Genomic DNA, 23,139 nt, shown 5'->3' with positions numbered 1-23,139 from the left:
TACTTGTATCTACTTGTGCAAGGTCAATCACGGTAAATTACTACTGCCTATTACTTATTACCTGCTAATATGAATATTAATGTCCTTGTCTGTTTGACAAAGTTCTTATAATACCTGTTAATGTCTAGCTATATAAGGCATATGAGTCCAAAAACTCTTCATAGTTCTGGTACTGACAAATTTTAAAAATATATATAGAGAGAGTATAATGTGAAGTTCTGACATATTTTATAATGTGAAATGATTAAAATAGGCCTTTAGCTGCATGTATTTAAAATATTTAAAATCTATTCTAAATAATTTTGAAATATACAATTCATAATTTTTTAGTTTATTCACTATCTGTGCAGCAGATCCCTAAACATATTACACCTGTCACCTGTGCATAGACACTTTGTACCTTTTTTTCAACAATTGCCCTGTTCTTATCTATCCCCTACCTCTGGTAAATATTTTTAGGTTTTACACATAAATGAGGTCCTACGTTTTCTTTCTGTGCTTGGCTTATTTTACTTAGCACAATATCCTTCATTTCATTGGAAAAGACAGAGCCCCCCCTCCCCCATAAATGCTGAGTAGTGTTCAATGGGGCCTATATGCCATGTTTTCTTTATCCACTCTTCTGATGATCACTCACTGAAATATTTCCAAATTTTGGCTATTGTGACTAATACCTCAATAAACAAGGGAGTGGAGATGCCTGTTTCAATATTGACTTCAATTCCTTTCAATATATACCAGGAGTGGGATTACTGGATCATACGGTAATTCTATTTTTACTTTTCTAAAGAGACTCCATCTTGTTCTCAATACTAGCTATATAAATTTAAATTTCATCAACAGTGGGTAAGTCTACAACATTGTCAACACTTTTCTTTGTCTTTTTGATAATAGCCACTCTTAATAGACATAACATGATAGCTTATGGGTTTAATTTGTACTTCCCTTTTGATCAGTGATAATGAGCATTTTTCATACTTTTATTGGCCATGTATTTTCGAGAAATATGTATTTAGGTCCTTTACTGTTTTTGTTTTAAATTGAATTGTTTCCTTATTAATGAGATGTTAGAGTTCTTTTCATAATTGAAAATTAGGGATTTAACTCAGCTGCACAGTGCCTGCCTGGCAAATGCAATGTGGTGAGTTCGATTCCCGGTACTGGAAGAAAAACAAAAACAAAAACAAAAAACCAAAAAGAACCAGAAAATTAGCCCCTCATGAAATTGTGACTTACAAATATTTTCCCCTAATACATGGCTTGTGTTTTTAACCCTGTTATTTCTTTTGCTTTGCATAAGCTTTTTAGTTTGCTGTAACCACACTTTGTTTGGATTTTTGTTGCTGTTATTTGTATCAGTCAGAGCTCACTAGGGTACCATACGTATATACATACATGACAGATGTGAATATATATAATTTATAAGGTAGGTTTACAGTGGACACCTGCAGAAAGAAATGTGGATGATTGAAAAAGCTCTGTCTGGGAGCTGAGGAGCTGAAGAATCCAGTCAGAGGAGAAAGACCTGGAGTTCTCTGGAGAGTCAAGGTAGAAGTTGGGAGGCTGGAGTCTGAGCTGGGAGGCTGAAGGATCTGGGCTGGAAACCTGGAGACAGACATCTCAAGAAGACTTGAAGACTAGGGCTCCTCTGGAGAAACCCAAAGGAGAGTTCCTTCTTCTTTCTCCTTTTTATTCCATTCAGACTATAAAGCTATTAGTTGGTGCTACTCACCCTTAGGTTAGGGCTTTGATCATCAGTAAATCCGTTCAGCCACACCCAGAACTGTGGTAAACTGATCAGTGGGATATTTCTTACTCAAGATGACATGACGGTTAGCTATCACATTGGTGTTATTGTTAATTCCCATTCCTTTGGGGTCATATACAAGAAATATTTGCCCAGACAAACATTGTCAAGCATGTTCACAATTCTTTTAAGTAGTTGTTATAGTTGATATATTGTATCAGCTTGGGGAGCTTAGAAGTTTGTCTAAGTGACTAAGCAGTTTTGTATCCTGGGGTAAGAAGGACATGCCCTTATTTTGGGGGGATGTTGTTTATTATGTCAATTTAAAAAGTTTAACTATGTGACTTAGCAGGGAGTCAGGGTGTTCATTTTATATTTATTTTGAGCCTGTGCAAGAGGAGGGCATGGAGATTATGTAAGTGCTACACTCCCCAGGTAGGAGTAACCCTCTTATGATATAAGGGAAGAAAGAGGCTTGCTCCTCTCTGCCACTCCTCCCTTTCGCTCTTGTTGCTTTGCTGTTTTCCACTGCTATAAATGTTTGTCCTCTGCCATGTTCCACTCTGCCTTGGAACCAACCAAGTATAAACTAAAACCTCCCCAAACTATTATCTAAATAAACCTTCCTTCCTTCATTTTGGGTATTGGGTATTTGGTCTCAGCATACAAAAAAAGTTACCAAGGCAGTGATTTTATAGTTTCAGGACTTAGGTTAAATCTTTAATCCATTTTGAGTCAACTTTAGTTGTTTTACTTGACTTTTAAATATGTTGTATTCTGTGTATGTTGGACTGCAGTTTGTTTGCGCTTGGTTTTATTTTTCTACTTGTGCATGTCAGTTTCCCAACACAATCTATTGATAAACATGTCCTTTATCCATCATACTTTCTTAGCACGTTTATTGAAAATGAACAATAAATGTGTGATTTCTAAACAATCTTGTTTCATTGATCAATATATCTGTTTTCATGCCAGTAGTATGTTGTTTTAGTTATGATAGCTGTGTGATAGATTTTAAAGTCAGATAGCATGAAACCTCCACCTCTGTTCATTTCCTCGAATTTCTTCCATAGAAAATGAACTGCATAGGAACTTTAGGAATTTTTTTCTTCTATTTCCATGAGGAACGGCATGGGGATTTTGGTAGATTTTGTCTATGGGTTGATTTGGGTAATAAGAAAATGTAAATAATATTAACTTTTTCTGATCCTTGAATACAGAATTCTATTTATTTGTGCATCTATAATTTGTGTCATCAATATTATATATGTTTAGAATAGAGCTATTTTACCTCCCTGGTTAAATTTCTTCTTTCTTAGTTTTTAAGTCCTATTGTGAGTACAATTGATTTCTTAATTGCTTTTTCACATAATTTATTGCTAGTGTGAAGAAACACTACATATTTTATGTTTGTTTATTGGGAACTTTACTGAATTTGTTTGCCAATTGTAATATTTTGCATAGGGTTTTTTGTGTATAGAAAATCACGTTATCAGCAAACAGAGACAGTTTTAGTATGTGCTATCCTATTTGGATGCTTTATATATTTTTTTTCTTGTCTAACTGCTCTGGCTAGATTTTCTAGTACAAAGTTGAGTAGAAATGGTATAATGGGCATCTTTGTCTTTCTCCTGGTCTTAGAGAAAATGGTACCAACTTCTATAAGTTGTAAGTTAGCTTTGGACTTTTCATATGCACTATTTATTATGTTAAAGTGCGTTCTTCCTATGATTAATTAATTGAAAGTTTTTATCACAAAAGCATGGTGAGTTTTGCCAAATTCTTTTTCTGCATTTGTTGAGGTAAAAATATGATTTGTAAAACTCTCCTTATTTGTTAAAATGACCCTAGTATGGCTGATAGATAGATTTTTTCTCTTAGGCTATTTTCATAATCTTCTCCATATCTGAATGGCCTTGATCTTCCTTTAGTTTCCAAAAATTCTTCTAAATGAGCTCAACCTGCCTTTTTTTCATGGAGTTTTCTTCACATTTTAGCCCCTATTGATTTAATAATTCAAAAACTGCTACAAAGAAATCTAAAGGGCAGCACACTTAGTCCATTTGAGTTTTCATATGCTGAGGTAACATGGTCCTCTATCAACTGTAAAGTAGCATATACAGTTTCATCTTTTATTGAACTTCCTCACCTAAATAGAAATTTAGTGTCATCCCTTTGATTTTACAAGTCACAACATAAGAATTTAAACAGAGAAAATTAATATTAAAAACACTATATATTATATTGTCCAAAACTTCTTGTATTGAATTTCTTTTAATAAACAATTCCTGAAATTATAATCTAGGAAAGATTGTTGTCAAATATTTTTACATGCTGTCACATAAGAAATAATAAAACTTCATTAAAATACATTTATTTAATTTTATACTGCCTTGGTTTCTGTTAAAACCTGATTAAAAGCTCATGTTTAATAATTAATATTTAATGATTCCTATGTGTCTCTTTTTCCTAATTGATTTTCTTAATTGTCTTTAGAAATAATTTATCACCACAAAAAGTCTAATTTTAAAAATTTTTTCTCTTTTCCCCTGTTATGGTTTGTGTCTGGGTGTCCCTCCAAAGCCTGATGCAGTCATGGGGCAGGCTTTTAGAGTTTGATTGATTATGGGTGTGAGAGCTACACCCGCCCTGGGGTGGATAGTTTGCATATGCAAGGGAGGGAAAGAGGGTGCTTCTGGCCATTTCCTCCCTTGTGTGTGTGCTTGTTGCTTTGCTGTGTTCTGCCACCCTGAGCTGTAGCCCTCTGCCATATGCCACTCTGCCTTGTAATCTGCCAAGTATGGACTGAAACCTCCACAAACTGTAAGCAAAATAAACCTTTCCTTCCTTAATTTTGGGTGTCAGGTATTTTGTCCCAGAAATGAGAGAAAAGTAACCAAGACATTCCCTTTTGTAAATTTTTTGTCACAGTGGGGTAATATACTTTAGTGTGAAATAAGGCAAAGGAATGTAGTTTATTTCTACAGCAGTTGCAAGTTGTGTAATGAAAGCCTAGCTTGCTTTATTCTTCCACTTAATTATACAGCTGCACACTGGCCTTTACAGTGTTGCCTTCTAACACTGAGCAATATGCAAATGCTGTGCATGGATTAATTTATGATGCCAAGAAATAAATTTAAGTCACGTCTTGGAATATTTGTATGTGACTACCTTGTGAATTAGTGAGCCCAGCCTTCCATTAACCTTTAATTAGAGAGATTTTGATTCCTTGACACAGTCCCAGAAGATGGAATAGGAAGTGAAACAAAATTTTGAGGGGAAAATGTACCCAGGATGGGTATTAGTGAGATAAGCAATGGTAAAAGCAGTCTAAAACTCAAAAGAGGCCTGAACATGTAGGGTGAGGAAACCATCATAAGATATTTGGTCTTTACTTACAAAGCCGGGGGGTGGAACACTGGATGTCCTTGTGATGGGCAGTGCCATTATCTGAGATGTTTCTGCAGGAGTTTTGCTAATACTTTGTTGAAAAGAGTCTGAGTATGGTGCAGGAAGAGGAAGGGAGTTAGAGAATCATTGGTGTCATGAAATTGAGACCTGATGGGAATTAACAAGAGGGTTTTAGAATGGAGGAGCTGAAAGTGCTGTGATGGTGATGATGGATAAGTGACTGCATCTGAATACTGGACACGAGAGAAATTGGAGCCAAGGACAAGGGCTTTATATTAAGAGCTCCAAAGATGGATTTGTCTTTCTTCTTTCCCTGTGATAAAGAGGGCAAATTGAGAAGGGTGGAGATTGTGGAAGATAAATAAATGATTTGGGATCTTCTTAGTCTAAAATATTAATTAGAGAACAAAATGAAGATATATAATGCCCAAACTGGAAATTTATCAGCTAGACAAAAAATTATCTCATATGCACAGATTTATAATTTACAACTTTCTAAATATGCAGTGAAGTTTTATCTCCTACTTGGTGTCCACTTGTTTTTCCCTTCGCAGAAATTTATATCTAGCTTTGGTCTGGTTTTCTCTTCCTTTTAGGCCTCACCCTTGCTGAGTCTGGTTAGTGACACACTTGCCCCTGAACACCACCTGCTTAGCAAGGATGACAGGGTCACTCTGTTTAGATTTGCAGTGCTGTTCTCGGTCCCAGTCAGAGCTCTTCCTCCATCCTCTTTCATTTTCTTCATAGCACTTTATTCCACTACTTGACTTACTACATGTTTGCTCATTTATTCATTATCCTCAACAAGGTAAAGTCAGTGAAGGCAAATTTTAATCTGCTTTGTCCCCCAGGTGCATTCCCCTGTCCTTATGACAGTGCCTGAGACATCACAATCATGCCATACATATTTATTAAATAAATGAATGATTTAAACCAGTAGTGTGTGTTGGTACAAGGACTCTGAACTTTGGGGTGGGGCAGTAGTTTGTAAACAGTGAGGCCCAAGGCATAAACAAAGGAGAAATTAGGCAAACTTTACTGCTGGAAATGCGAAAGAAAAGAAACCAAAAATGGATGGACCTTGAGACCATAATGATGAGTGAAATAAATTAGACACAGAAAGTCAAATATCACATGGGGTTTCTTACATGAGAAACCCCAAATATAAATAAAAACCAAAATAAAGGAGAAATTGTATGAAATGGGGAGATAAACTTGGTAATAAAGGAAAGAGGACTTGCAGAAGGTGAATGCAGTGAGGAGAGGGAGGTAGAAGCTTGAGATGCTGTATGCGTGTCCCTCAGGGGACATTTCACATTCCCGCATCTCCAACTTCGGAGTCTCCATTTTACCTTTGCCTTCCCTCTCACAGTCTCATACACTGCCCTCTCAGAGTTACACTTCCTCGCCTCTGATCCTTCTTTTAAAATCTGAGAGGAAGCCTTCAGGACCACAATGCTCCCATCTTGTGGGCCTGAGAAACCAGCACAACATGGATGTTGCCAAAGACTAGCACCTTTCAAGTAGTGGGCTGGGCCCCTTGAAGCATGGCTGCAGAGGCCTCTGAGTGGCTGAATGTGAGGAAACACTTTCCTCTATGGCACTGAGTAAGTAGGGCACCCTGTATTTTATTTAGGTATTTTTTTCTGATGGCAAGGTCTTTCAGTCCTGTTTACCCATTTACACTTTTAAGAGTATGAAGTTTGGGTCCAACCAATTCCTGAGATGCCTTTAAGCCATCTTTGCTGTTGTTCTGATGCAAGGAAGTTGACCTCGTTTTAGTGCTCATCATTTCTGCCTTTGTGTTCGGCTGGGATCCAACTTTGCAGGTACTTCCTTTCTGTTGAAACTGCAAACTTTTCAAACAATTCACTTCAGTTTTTTTTTCTTATTCTCACTGTAGTTTTGATAAAAGCAGTTATTAGTATCCATACCACAGCCTGCATATTGGGCTGCCTTGACATTTCCTGTGACAGGTTAGTCTGCCACCTTTTATTTTATTAAATTTTTATTTATTATTATTATTATTATCATTATTATTTGTCTTTTTGAGACAAGGTCTCTCTATGCAGTTCAGGCTGGCTTTGAGCTCACTTTGTAGCCCAGGCTGGTCTCTAACTCACAACGATCCTTCTGCCTCAGCCTCCCGAGTGCCGGGATTACAGGTGTGCATCACCACACCTGACTGTCTGCCACCTTTTAATTCACACTTACATGAAGTCATAGGATATGGGCAAATTGAGAACAAATTCTTAACCAGAAGGAAACACACACGGACTCCATCCCAGTTTCCAACAGAATTCTTATTCACACCTGGACTTAATGAGTGAGGCTTTCATGCTCTGCATCCTATGAGTGTTTTGTTTTTCTGAACTCCAGTGGGAATTACTCATTAAGCTGGATTTACAGGAGGTTACTGCTCCACAATCTGATTAGTACTTGGGGGACCCATCTGCATGGACTACCAGCCTTTGCCCAAAGTGTCTTTTAAGTGAGGAACTACTTCTCGGTTGCTGTAGTGTTAATATTCTGAGCCAGGTAATTCTGCTGTGGAGATGGTTCTGTGTATTGTAGGATGTTTACAGCAGCTCTGGCTTCTATGCAGTAGTGCCTACGTCTCATCCAAATGGATTGCTAAGTGACAGTGCGATTTTTGTTTTGGGGATTAGGGATAAGGTAAAGCCAAGCACAGTGCCAGCCTTCTTTCTTGGGAAAGTCTGTCTTCTCTGATTGGATCCTTCCTAATTATTTTGATGTTGAAATACTTTTTTTTTTTTTTAAATAAAATGATTCTGTTAGTGGGATGTAAGTTTTTTGTGGTGAAATTTTCTCTTCCTTTTTGTTTTTATTTTGAATGTGTGTTTTATGCCCCTACTTTATAAAACAGAATAATACGGAAACATATGTTGATTCGAGGTTTTGGTTTTGTCTTAATTTCACAGCTTATGAAATCCAATGCTTAGGAACCTTTGGCGAAAATCATTTTATTGCCTCTTTCAGTCTGAAAATGTTTCCAATTATTGTAGACTGTGAGCTGTGTTATTGAGGCTTCAGTCTGAATAGTGTATGTATTTCTGAATGATTTCTCTAAGCACAATGGAATTTTGCCTTTCAAAGTTTATCTAACAGAGGCCCTATTTTACTTTCATTTTCTGCTCATCTATCAGCACAACTCCATGCACCTTCCGTCTTAGCATTAAGTTGGGCTCACGTGTCAGGTGCTGCCTGTGGAGCATTTCCAGCTCCCAAATGGAGTTTTACATGAAAACCTCTTGTCAGCTGGTAAGTGCCTTTCTAATCCAGATGTCTGCCTCTCCACATTCACATTCGGAAGACAAGAAGAATTACATTTTGTTTATTTAATTTTGGTATGTGTTCAGACCATATGGATAGAGTTTGCACAAAGCTGGTGTACTGTTAGTGCTGCTGGTGTAGGGTTGACTCTTGAGCCTTTGTTTTCATTGTTGCAGCACCAAAAGAGTGTTTTATAGGTTTTGCATCTCAGGCATTAATTGTGCCAGAGTTTAACCTAAGTATTATTGTTTATCTAAGGGAACTTGATTCCAGGTCCCTTAAATATCCAAATTTTGCGTACGTTCAAGTCCCTTATCTAAAATGGCATAGTATTTGCATATTCTCTGTTCTCATCCTTCCATTTTCTTTAAATCATTTCTAGATTATCTATGATATCTGATAAAATGTATATGCTATATAAATACTTGTTATATCACACTGTTTAGGTGATAAAGAGAAGAAAAAAAAGAACCTATACATGGTTAGTGCAGATATAATTTTATTGCTTACAAAATAGTTTTGATACACAATTGGTTGAACCTGTGAATGTGGAAATTACTGATGTGGATGTCAGATTGTATCATATAAAATAATTTCAATGAAACTATGTAAAATGAATTAAATTAGCTACATTCCATGTAGAGAGGAGTCTTTTAATTAAAATGTAGTACATAAGGAAGTAGATTGGAGAATTATGAATATTTCATGCAGTATCATGATAAACATACAATAAAAATAAGGTAGCAATTTGTAGTGCATAAAATAATACCTGAAAACTGCATGTGTGCTGCTGAAAATAGCACAATATTTAAGAACTATTTGATTATTAGAATGAAATTTCAACCTTAGGAGTGTCTAGAGAAATTCTGTAATATGCTTTTTCATATATTTTCTTCTTAATAAAGATTACAAAGGACATGTCAAAATGTAATATGCTATGAGTAAGGGAAAATGTTAAAATACTACACTATCACCTCATTACACAGACAAGCTGTAATAGTTTTTAGGCATATTTGAATTGTACTTTGCGAATTTCTCTGACCCCTGTGATTGAATGACAGTTAATTAAATTATACCAGCAAATAACAACACTGGGCTTCCACCTCAGTGGCTTTTCAGCTATGCCTCATTTCCTGTTCTGCTTTGTCCATCTTACTCATCCTCATTTGTTTTCCCCTGTGAATTGTTCCTTGTTACCATAAGCATTTTTCTCACAATCTTGAATAAAAATGGAACCTGAAAGTTTCAAAATGTATTGTTTTATTCTTGTGTGATAAATCTTTTAAGCCCTTCTTTATTGATGGTCCTTTGAAATATTCTAAGGCTAACCCTTCATATCTAATAGAAAAAAATACTTGTTTGAAGGGATTCTTTGCAAGTTCTTTTATCTTGATTTTTCACATATTGGTTCAACTTCTGAATTGTCATGAAGATCACAGAAAGGTATTTATCACTTCCGACTGGAAAAATACATGGTGATGTTCATCTTATTGGAAAGGTCCAGGGAGTCTAGACACCTGGAAACTAATTTCTAAATTGTGTGGTACTATTTTTCTGTCCTATGAGATCTCAAGGATTTTACATCTTAAGATTGATCAATCAATCAATCAATCAATCAATAATTAAACACATGATAGATGTATAGCCATTGAAATGTGCCATTGAAGCTTGAATCTTATATATCACCTTAAGCAATTTTATGTTTTATTATAGAGAACCATCTCTGGGAAAATAATCAATGATTCACTTAGAAATGTATTAAGTTAATCTTCAGCTTATACAAAATAGAAATATGTGGTCTATGTTACAATTAAATCATCAACTCATTAAGATTAGTCTATTCCTAAGAATATTATTTTAGAACAAAATTATATAATATACAATTAAGAAAAATATTTATGCCATTCCACTTTAATACTCCTAGAGCCAAGTACATTCATTTACTATATGTGTATACCTGCATTATGTTAGGCAAAGTAGAATTTTAAAAGCCTTGTTCAACGTGATACATTTCAAGTCATTGCAGTGTGCTTAAGGATCCAAATCTATTGCTGTTATGAAAGACCGATTCTTGTAGGAACAGTCTTGTACTCTGTGGAACTTCATGTACTTTATGTAGTATTCTGATGGACTTTTAGAGCCTGTGCCATAACCTTTCTAAAGCTTGTTTGCTCTCTTTAAGGAAACACTACCGTTGTTAATGTCAATCACTGAAGAAGTGGGTACACAAGAAGCTGTAATAAATAAATCCTGATCTGTGTGGAACTTGGTTATCTATAGTTACATTTAATATACAGTGATGTCCAATTGGGTGACTGGGTATTCAGAATAATATTTATCATAAGAATTAATAAAATGGTTTCCACTATTCAGAAAATATACGTTAACTAGCATGTATAAGATCCTGCACATTAGATGTCTATTTAACAGTGCCATATTATTCTGCTAACAGAGGGGCCCAGGAAGGAGGAATAGGCTGAACACTTAAGTGCACAAGAAATAAATTGTTCTCTACTTGGTGAAGTGCATTAAGTATTGGAATGCATAGTTTGCATTGTTTAATTTTTATTTTGAAGTAACTTTAGAATGACAGAGATGTTGAAAAAAATAGAGCTGGTCTCCATTTGCTTTTTACTGGGTTTTCCTTAATGTTTGCACCTTGTGTAACCAGGATCCAATTTTCAAACTCAGGATCTATTTTTCTGGTATTACTTTTATACTATACATTAAAGTACAGATTTTATCCAGATGTCAAATGTTCTTCACTATTGTCTTTTATCTATTCTAGCATCCAATTCAGGATTCCACATTTTATTTATGACAATTCTTCAGTGTTTACTTGATTTTTATGACCTTTATATCCTTAAAGAGTACAGATTTAGTAGTTTATAAAATGTTCCTTGGTTTGCGTACGACTTGTGTGTTTACCATGATTTTAAGTCTTGTGCATTTTTAAAGGAAATACTGCGGACCTAAGGTGTCATTCTTGGTCATTGAAATCAGGAATTTCAAGATGTTGATGGGCCTCATTTCTGGTGACATTTGTCCTTTAAGTTACATATTTTGGTTGCTGGCTCTCTATAATGTAAAATTGTTGTGTACTAATTTTTTTCCTTTTAATTGATAAATATCTTCAGGGAAAATGCTTTAAGATGATTTAAAGTTTATTCCCTCTCAAACAATCACCTGTTAGTGTTAGTATTTATCAAGAATGTGCCGAAACACCTATCACTGGCATGTTTGCCTAATAGCGATTTTTGTGCTACTCTTATTCCTTGTACATTTGCTAATTGGAATGACAAAGAAAAGCTATCCTTTCTCCCACATTTGTTCCTTCCATTATCTATTTCTGTTACTTTTGATATGTGGATATTTACTCTACTCTATGAACTTTAACTCTTTCATTAAACAAATGGACCCTCATTTGGCACTGGAAAATGGTACAGGCTGTCTTTTGCTTCTTTTTTAACCATTATTTACTTTTGCCACCGTAAGATGAGTCCAGCTCAGTAAATTTGTCAGTCCTTCCAGCTGGCTTCATCTTAACAAAATCTGGATGCTCCTACTCAGAGCAAGCAACCTTTTGTATCATATCTCTTCCAGAAAGTTCCTATCTTTCCTTAGATCACAGGGTAGTTTCTTATTTTGAGATTTATGACCAAGAGAGGCTTAATTTCCTCCTCATCTTGAAAAACCACTAGGCAAAATTGTTCCTAACTGTAGCTCTCTTTCTTCCTTGTTCTTAGAGCATTTATATTAGAGAGTTTGTAATGCTTCCTTTGCTGTCCTTTTCAGATACTGTACAACCATCCTAGCCTCTTGCCAATTTTATAACAAAGGTATATTGGTCAGTTTTCTCCTTGCTGGGATACAAGGCCACACACCCACAATTTAAATGAGCATTTTAATTTGGCTCATCATTCAGGGAATTCTGTCCATCCCTGGCTGGCTGGAAGGCAGAACCATCAAAGCAGAAGGGCTGGAGAGAGGAGCACTATTCACCTACTGGCAGCCGGGGATCAGAGAGAGAAAGGAGGAACCTGGGAGGGAGGAAGATACTGTAACAGAAGATACCCACCCCTAGCCAGTATAATTCAGTCTGTTAGCTGCCCAGGTAACAGTTCCTGTTCCAGTTTGGGTTGCTTCTGTCTCTTAGAAATGGCTGGTCATTGTGAGGCTTAGCTGGTCACTATGATGCACATTGTATAAACCAATCCCCAAATGACAAGCTGTTCTGCCTCTGTACTTCCTGCTTGCTTATCCCATGGAAGCCCTAGACCACCAGAGATCGGGGCCTGATATTCTGAGAATGATCCCGATCAGTGCTCATGGACATAAAAAAAATCTGCCTTCAAACCCTGGGTGTCGTTTTGGTGTTTCTGCTTACTACTGCAATATATCCATTTATATGCTTATGTGCATAAGGCATGCTCCCAGTGCTGCCCTTTTCCCATAGGTTCCACCTCCTGATAGCTCTAGCTATGAACTTATCAGTAGATCCATCTACTGAGGGTTATACTGTCCTCATGCTCCTGAGCACTTGCTATATTAGGGGCCACTGTATGTCTGAACCATTACAGGAATTTCTTACTTAAGCAGCTCTCATAAATATAGGCCCTTTATTTTCCAGTCTTTTCAACATGATAAAAGCCTCAATTAGAAAATCACCCATTAGCAAGCACAACCATTCTAATCACATTGACCAACCTTGCCTCAAATGTCCTCCAGTATTTTCCACAAGCTCACCTGAGTGCTTGAAAACTCTCTCACCACTTATTTCTTTAAGTAGAATTGAATTCAGTCACTCTCCACTGTTGCAATGGTCTTTAATAAATTTTTCTTTATCCATTTATCTTGAGCAATTTTTCTTTGATACCTCTAATTGACTTTAAGGAAAAAGCCACATTTGCACATTTTCTGGCTTTAGCTGTAAATGTTGGAAAAATACCTTTTCTCATTCTCTACATTACCGGTTAATTTCCCATTTTCCCTAAGATTACTCATGGAGTCGTGCTTATGGCTACAGCATTTACTACAAGATACTTTGCTGGTTCTTATCCTAACCTCACTCCAAAGTTTGCCATGATGCATTTCACTTTTATTATTATCTTCAGATCATTCTAATATATCAGCAGTCCTTGCAAGCAAGAGATATCATTCTTTTTATAGCACTCTGATTTTAGCAATGATATTTTCATTTGTAAAATTTAGTAATTTTCCATTGCTTAATATTAAATAAACACTGGCAGTAAGCTGCACTTTTTTTTCCCAATCAGAAATGTATTTTATGTCAAAGTCAAAGATACAATAATCTTAAATTATTTCCAATCCCAATTTTTAAAATTCCTTTGTTAACTTTAAATACTTTTACAATTTTTTCATATAAACACATGATATTTGTATTTTTTAAGGATTTTAGTATGTCAGATTACAACAATAAGTGAGAAAGGAAAAGTCATAGATAGGTCTTAAATGAAAGGAACAAGGCAATGAAGGCAGAAATGCACATTAAAAAAATGTCACCTAAAGGGATATAAATTCACCTAAATTTATAAAATCCTTGAAGGAATTTCTAAAGAATGAAAGCAAAGAACATGGATTCAGATTTATTAAAATTTAAATCACAAAGCAATTGAAATATGGATAATTATATGCCCATGTAGTACAAAGAAATAATATTTGTTGAAATTCCAAGTTGTTATAAAACTATTTTTCTCTACAAATGATAAATAGTTCATACATTACAAACAAAAAAATATGTTGAATTTTTTTTGGTCAACCTATAAGTAAATAATAATAATTTAATGACAATGTATTTTGCATGTTTCTTGCATGTGGATGTGACAATAGGTATACAAATACCTGTTTTTAAGTAAAAGTAATTTTGATCAGCTACACATTTATTTAGGCCCTTAATTACAGTATTGTATTAAATGTTAACAACATATACATATATATGTTATGAAAATGGCATGGATATTTTCATTCTATATTATATTGCTCAAATTATTCTTTTATGAAGAAAAATTTGTTACAAAGGTAAAATGAAGTGTTAAGATTCCCATTAATTATTAGAATCTGTTATTATAATACCCACTTATACACTTAATGAATTGTATATTTTATGAAATTATATTCAATGCAAAATATTATCAAGAAGAAAATATGCATAGAAACTAGACATATATTTCTTTCTATAATTATGCCTATTTCTGTGGTATACTATTCATGTTCCTTTTCAAGATTTAATGACAAAAATATTCAGAGAATTTGTTTTTAAATTATATCCCTTACCGACTAACAATTTTAAATAAAATTTGATCTTTTCTGTATGGGGATGTCATCTCTGTGAGAGGAGTTGTTCAGTAGAATTCTATTATGCAGTAGACATGAACAAACTCTGGCTGGTGATGATGCTGTAGATGGCTTACCAGTATTATGACCAAACATACTTGCATTATGCTGTAATACAACGATGAAATGGATGTGTCCTAACATAAGCAGGAAAACATATTCATGATCAAACAGAGCCAGATTATCTGAGTTATGTTTCACTTTGACTTTCCCCTCCAACCTCATGGTCAGTCTAGGAAGCCACCTGTCTATTTACAAACAATTTAATGTACCCTGGGGCATAAAATTCAGGTAACTAAACTTTCTTATGTTTTGTGCAGGGTAACAGTTCTCAAGCTCAGAGTCATGTTGTAAAAGCAGTCTTGTGAATACAATCAATAGACCCTTTGGCATCGGAAAGGGAATTGTCCAGGCTTATTGTATTCTGGGAGAAGAAAGGAAGAAAGAGAGAAAGAGAGAGAGAGAGACAGAGAGACAGAGAGACAGAGAGACAGAGAGACAGAGACAGAGACAGAGAGAAAGACAGAAAGACAGAAAGAAAGAAACAAAGAAACAAAGAAACAAGGAAAGAAAAGAAAAGAAAAAAAGGAATAAACTGGGTATATGTACTGAAACTGCAGTTCTCTTTTCTAAAATTATGATTTTTGCCTCCTTTTTATTTCATCTATTCATCAATAGAACAATATGAGCATCATGCTGAATATAATTTATAATCATCTCCTAATATTACCCAGTCTGTATTCCATCTGTCTAGCTATCTCCCAAATGTGTTTTTCAGTTTTTTTCTGCAGTCTGATACAAATTGGGCTAATAAACCAAGTATCACCATTTCTAGTGTAAAAGAAAAGGAATGGGAGAAGATCTTCATTTATAGAAGACATATACAGGTACTCTATGGATCTAATTCTGATAGCTGTCACATGTAGATATATTAGTAATGCATACTATTACTATTGTTACTTAAATGAAATACATCCTTTGTTGTATTTTAAAGACCACGTCTCACTAAGTAGTTCAGGCTGGCCTTGAACTCACTATGTAGCCCAGGCTGGTCTCAAACTCCCCACAGTCTCTTGCCTCAGGCCCCTAATTGCTGGGATTACAGACATATGCCACCATGCCTGACTAAAAGAGATAAATTTTTTAAAGCACCTAGTAGAGTGATTGCTCTATGGGCAGTATGAATGATTACTAATTACCATCGCTATTATCTTTAAGGTATAACTAATCAATGCTATGATATTAATATTATTGCTTAACCTATTCTTATGCTGAGTAAAAGAATTCAATAAGGAATTTTTGCTAGAAGTATGGTCCTGAGTCTTACTTTGAAAGATTCATGGTCCTTGAAATTGATTGATGTATGTAATAAATTATTCATAGTAGTACTTAAAACCTTCAGTAAAGGTGTCACTTAGTAATTTAATGTTTCATTGTTGTTCTACTGAGAGAAAGAACTAGAATTCTTTCGAAGTTTTAATTTTTCAAACTATTGCCCATCTTTTGACCCTTGTCTTGTCAGAGACGAACGTCTGTTGATTGTAATTCGCCATGTGTGCAGAGCTGTTATTAAGGAGATGGAGTGCAACCAATGAGCTGCCTGTCCATGACAGGGTCGGTCTCGGTGTTATCCGATAATCTACTCTGTTCCCCACAGGGCAGGCGGACAGCAGTTGGAATTGTCACTTTGTATCTAGGGAAACAAACAGGAGAATTAAAAGACTTATTCAAGGTCATCTAGGACATCACTGGCATCCAAGAAACAGAGCTTGGAATATACTAAAGCCGATCACCTCTTGAGGGGTTTTAAGTTTAGCATGCAGTTAGTGAGTAATTTGCCAGAAGATACCATTTTATACCTCCACATTATTTATTAGATCCAGCATCACAAATTTATTACCTCTTTGATAAGAGTATGGAAGGAGGCCCTAGGTAAGCCTTTTCCAGAACTATTATTTTTATTTGAAAATATGAACACTTTTATACGAGATCGGAGAGAGGGTTAATGAGCAGTAGTCAAGATGGAGGAAGCTCATTTCTATTTTTGAACTAGTTTAATGGGTTGATAGTTTATAATTTACCGAACATGCTTGCATATTACTTTTGATCTCAGAAGTAGTGAGCTGTGTCTTCATTTATGTGCAGCACCATATGCCAGCAGTAGTAAAAGTTACTCTTCTTTCAACACTCTGCATAGGGCATACTTCCTGAGAGGAAAAAAAGACTCAAACAAATTCAGATGGTAAAGAAGGAAACATGTATAGCTCCTTAATTAAAAACCTAGTCTCATGCAGCTTAATTTGGTCCTTCAAAGGAAATTGAATAAATTTTCAAAGGAAGAAAATAAGTGCTAGACATATGAATATATTTTGATAATTTTCCCATTGAATGAGAAACAGCTATCATTTATTGGGCATTCAGTACTTGTCAAGCATTATTCAAAGAAACTTAAAGGACCTTTCAAATCAAGAAGCCTCATGATTTATTTACTTTAAAGTGGTAGAAGTAGGCTTAATTAATTAATTTTGAGATTTTTAAGGACATCAAATGGTTTTAGACCCTGGGTTAGGCTTATGGTAAATATATAGTAAATGACAGGAAATTGCTACTGATTATTTTTTGTTTAAATTTTGTTGACCATTCTTTTCATTGGTTTCCTTCATATATTTAGGTATTTTGCTATTGTATACCATTGATTTGGTAAAGTATGTTTTCATTATTCTGAACATTTTATCCAGAATACTGCAGGTTTTGGGGAGATTTCTAGTTGTGTGTTCATCTATTGGTGTCCTATATACTAATATCTAGGTATTGTATGCATCACATTCTATGTGAATAATCTAATAAATGAATCCCACTGAAGGGATCTATTCTTTTGAAAAATTTTCTTCTCAGACCTATTCAGTAGTTCTACTACTAGAATATATCTAAAATTTATTTCTAACTTTTTTTACTCCACACTGAGGATAAAATCAGGGCTTTGCAGAGATTAGTCAAGGGCTATACATTTGAAATGAAATTTCTTTTTGATAACACCATTACATGAAGAAGCCCATGAAATATTAAGATCTTCAGATTATCAAATTGTATTTACTTCAAGATTATTCTTTATGTGACAAAATGTAATAGGCTCCAGCTGCTAAGGTTGTGAATATGGTAGTTCAGGGATAAAGGACATTTTCTACACATCCTGCATGCATCACGTAGGGAAATGGAGGATGCAATGTGTGTATGGCTAAAAATGTAACATTTCCAAATAATTCGTGTCATGCCAAAGCAGTTTAAATGTACTGTACTTGCAACTCTGTACTCAGTATGATAATTAGGGAGTAATACCTGAATAAACTCTGTCTGTAAAGTTCTTATTCTTCCCCATAGCAGATTAAATACAAATGCATACTTTAGTATAGTCATATGCTACATAATCATACATCATTGTGATCTTTATACTTGCTATGTACATGTATATGATTTATAAATGTACACCATCATATTTTTGGATATATTCCCAGTAATTTTGTAAGGATTTACCTGAACGTGTATGCACATGTAGACAAGTATGAAAGTTATCATTTAAAATTAAATTCTGAGGGGCTGGGGATTTAGCTCAGCGACAAAAGCGCCTGCCTGGCAAGCGCAAGGTCGTGAGTTTGGTTCCTGTTACCAGAGAAAAACCAAAAAAAAAAAAAAAAAAATTAAATTCTGTTACAGTTGAAATGCACTATTAGTATGAATATTAATGCTCACACTTTAATATTAAACAGATTTTTGAAAAAATAAACCAGGAAATTTTGAATAAATAACAAACTATAAACTATAAAGTATCTCTGATTTTAAATGAATATGTTTTATAAATACACTATAATGACCACTTCTACCTAAAATACTTCCTACATAGGAGAATGATTTTAAATCTAATTATCACCTGTTTTAGGCTAAGATGACTCAACTGCCTGAGGCAGAAAAGGAAAAGATTGCTGAGCAAGTTGCTGATTTCAAGAAAGTAAAGAGCAAGTTGGATGCTGAGATTGAAATATGGGATGATACCAGCAACGACATCATTGTTCTTGCTAAGAAGATGTGTATGATCATGATGGAGATGACCGACTTCACGAGGTAATGACATGCAAAATACTGTGTGTTATTAACAATAGTTAGAAACATTTGTCACACTACTGAAGTCCCAAGCTCCTCTGAGGGGCAGGTGCCAGAATCAAGTGCTAGGGGAAACATAAATAATACACAATTAGAAAGATATAGGTGTATAATTCTGGGTGATGTGGTAGATATGTAAACAGGGTAGAGTTTCTCATAAACTGGAAGGGAACTTTGACACTGCTTTATATGCTCTTTCATCTTCCTTTCCTCAGTAATATTTCTGAAGCATCAATATTAGCATGATATATTTATCAAAAAGAAAAAAAAGAGTGAACTAAGTGATGACCAGTGTTGACAACATCCAGATGTTTGATTTCTACAGTTACATAACTTTAGTTAGTTGTAGTAATTCATAGCATCATCAAGGCTAAGTGATACATTCTGCTCCAGAGACAGCTACTACATGTACGTAAAGGTACAATGACTTAATGATATCTGTGAATTAATCATACATTGTATGTATATTCCAGAAGAAATACAAATGCTTGTTTTATGTTTGAAATTTAATTTCATAGAGCTAACCAAATCCCAGTAGAATGTATACTGCTTGCTGACCAGTAACTAACACATACAATACTACACCGATTTAAATAATTTAGTCTTCGTGTAATTAAAAAAAGCCAAAGAATAGAAGAATAGCCTGAAGCAGATATGCTGGATTTTGGAAACCACATACGTATTGAAGTAAAAGTTAATTTTCAGATAAGGTATTGTAGAAAATGTTCATAAGGTTTTCAGTGATATTAAGACTGAGAAAAATTTCTAAGCATTACCACAAAGAAAGAACTCAAGAAGAATTATTAAATTCAATTATTTAAAAAACTTTTATATATCACTAGAATAACTTACACAATATCAAAATGGAAAGCTTGCTAAATGTTTATAATAAAGAATAACAAAATATGTGATGCTAATGTACTTATTTATTATATAGTTATATAATGAAAACTTACACATTGTTAAAAATGAAGATAAATATCCTAGATAAGAATAAACAAAATGTACAAGTAGTAGTTCACCATTTTATCTACAAAGAGGTGACTAATATTTATGAAATATTTATCATGAGAATAGTAAAATGATAACTTTTACTTCTGTAAAATTGGCATAAACTGTCATGATAGACAAGGTGTACATCATGATAGTTAAAGCAAAAACTAGTATGAGCTTTTATTTGGTAACATCTATAAACAAAAACTCTAATAAACTTTTGATAGCTATCTGTTCATGTGTCTATGCTGCACTTCAGGGAGCCTAGCTGTCCAAAGAAATTATCTGGAACAAATTTCAGTGTACCTTTAAAACAGTAAAACACTTGAGTTCTGCTATATAAAGAAGAGGCTACCAAAAGTTAAGATTTTAAAAATAGTATTTCAAGCAAGTTAGAGTATTTAATGAAAGGGAAAAAGTAGTCTGAACTAAATTTTATAGTATAACATATTCAGCTATATTCTTATTGATATTTCTCTTTGTTTTATTTCATGCCAAAGATAGAACTTGGTACTACTTCTTTAAAAAAAAATCTACCCTATGATGATATTGAGCACTGAAGATTTCACTGCAGGTTTCACTAGGAACTAAGAAAGCTAAATTTATAATATACTATGCATAGAATGTATAAAGAACGCCTTTTAGATGTCAGTCTTCATTTTTATTACTGCGTGTTCAACTTCCGCTGTGCTGGGGTTCACTTCAGGAAGTCAGCCTATGCTTTTAACACACTTTAATCAGTGTCAGTCGCAATGTCCCTGTCTTGCTTTCCTCCCCATGCCCCACTTCTCCCGCTCCCTAGCTTCAAAGTTAGCCTCCTGCCTTCCTCTTTTGTCCCTTATGTCTTCACTCAGTGGCTTCTGAATCATTCAGGTTTCTCATAGAAGAGAAATTACGCAATGTTTAACTTTGAGTCTGGCTAATTTCATTGAATATGGTGCTCTACTTCTCTCTCCTTTTCTGCAAATGATATGATTTCATTCTTTTTTATTACGAGTAATATTCCATTCTGTAAGTATATGACATTTTCTTTATCCATGCAGATGTGGACTGACATTTATGCTGTTTTCATATAATAGGAATTGTGAATTGTGTCTCTACAAACATGGGTATTGCTGTATCCCCGCAGTATGCATTTCTTTATTATTTCAGAAATATGCCCCAGAATGGTATACATGTGTCAAATAATGTTCCTATGTTTAGTCTTTTGAAGAAACCTGTACTAATATCCATAGCAGTTTTTCTAGTTCACATTCTCACCAATGACATAGGAGGATGCCCTTTCCCCCTGTATCCCCCCATTTCCCTTTTTCCCTCTTAAACTCTTGTCATGTTTTCTGGCTGTAGCCTACAGCTTCTAGGAGTGCTTTCTTTCATCCTTCTGTACAGAATGATTCACTTTTCATATGTGCCTCAGTTTCTGTGGACAAACATTCTGAGCAATCTCATGGTCCCCTTCTCTCTGTCTTTGTGTATCTCTCTTTGCTTCCACATGTAAGTATAGACATATATAATATAGATGTACAAAACATATACCTGTATGCAAAACAAAACTATAGCAATAGTATTAAGTAAAGAATATGTTTTAGTAGTTCAATTGTGAATAATTTGATTGTAATTTTAATCTTAATTTGTTAATGTGCTAAAATAAATACATTATATGGTTGTTTTTAAAAATTTACAATTAATTTTAGGTTGACCACATGATAGTGACAGATGATTAAATTAAAATCATCCCACTGAAACTTTGCGATTACTAAGAACAAAATGAAACACAAGAAAAAGTTTTGTACAGTGTCAGCTTTGAATCTTTCCAACTGAGGTGAACAAAATAATATAAAATTCAAATTTCCTTATATAATATGCACACCAAATTCCAACAGACCTATTAACAATTCTTTGTCACTGTCATGAACCCATGATGCTAAGAGAGTCAGGGACTGAGATAATTGAAATACTACATAAAGAGGGGCTGGGGATTTAGCTCAGCGGCAAAAGTGCCTGCCTGGCAAGCGCAAGGTCGTGAGTTCGGTTCCAGGTACCGGAGAAAAAACAAAAAACAAACAAAAAAAAAGAAATACTACATAAAGAAATATATGTCAAAAAGCAAAATATAAAGTATTGAGGAAAACTGGACCAAAAAACAACATGTGATACAAATTGCTAAAATACTGAACACAAGTCTAATGGTGACATTTTATAACACAGTTTAGAGGAAAGAGCTTAAAGTTGAACCAGCACATAGGTATAAACATGGTATTGTTTCTCTAGTGTAAGAAACCAAAAGTGTAAATAAGGACCAAAGTGTATAGTAGATATCATGAAACAGAAAGAAAATGTTCAACTGGGGAGGGGACTAAGGGAGGTGGGGAGGGGTAAAGGAAAGAAGGAAAAACTAAAAAAAAAAAAAAAAATGAGAAAAGAAGAAAAATATGAAAACAAAGCTTTTGTAGATGGGGAGGGGAGGAGGGGTTCAAGGACGGGGAGGGGAACAGGGAAAAAAGAATCAAGTTATGTCATGTATAGGTACAAATTCCTTATGGTGAATGTGATCACTATATTCATCTATAATGTAACAATAAAATATGATCAAAACAGTAAATAAAATTGAATAGGATTAGAATTGAGCACTTTATATACATCTTCACTTTTGAGGCACAGCATATATTGGGTACGTGATGCTAAAGATTCCCAGAGATTGGGAAATAATAAGGATCACAGTGGAATGAAAGTCAACTCTCTCTTTTTCACCACCAGCTTTGAAAACCTTCATTCATTAGAGGAAAGTGGATGTCACAAAAGTCATGCAAGAGAGTGAACTTGACTAGAAACACTCTTTAGAAACTGGAAGATTCACACCTACTGTCTGTAAAACTGGCATAAGAAAATACGGAAAGTGAGAATCCAAAAATTCATGTGACAAAACCTCTGCCTCTAAGAATCAAACACAAAACATAACAAAAAAATAAAACTTGCTCTGCATTTTGAACTGAAAAAATTTAAAAAATAAAGGTTTAGAATTATGTAGGTAGGGGCTGGGGATTTAGCTCAGTGGCAAAGCACCTGCCTGGCAAGCGCAAGGTGGTGAGTTAGGTTCCCGGTACCGGAAAAAACAAACAAACAAACAAATAAACAACAACAACAAAAATTATGTAGGTACACATTATTCAAATGTAGCCTCTGAA

General features: G+C 34.7%; 1 protein-coding gene across 3 annotated transcripts in view; it reads left to right on the top strand.

Annotated features, from left to right (window-relative positions):
- Ctnna3 (catenin (cadherin-associated protein), alpha 3) overlaps nt 1–23,139 on the top strand; it is a 1,502,556-nt gene that overhangs the window by 1,361,763 nt on the left and 117,654 nt on the right. For all 3 annotated transcript variants that reach the window (XM_013514887.1, XM_005385969.2, XM_005385970.2), the window contains exon 15: nt 18,741–18,922. In XM_013514887.1, the coding sequence (XP_013370341.1) occupies nt 18,741–18,922 (182 nt within the window). The remainder of the gene's footprint in view (nt 1–18,740; nt 18,923–23,139) is intronic.

Source organism: Chinchilla lanigera, unplaced genomic scaffold (assembly GCF_000276665.1).
Source record: "Chinchilla lanigera isolate Chin_1 unplaced genomic scaffold, ChiLan1.0 scaffold00024, whole genome shotgun sequence".
In the NCBI taxonomy this organism is placed as follows: Eukaryota; Metazoa; Chordata; class Mammalia; order Rodentia; family Chinchillidae; genus Chinchilla; species Chinchilla lanigera.
The sequence above is the reverse complement of the archived record's forward strand: the minus strand, read 5'-3'. Positions and strand labels throughout refer to the sequence as shown.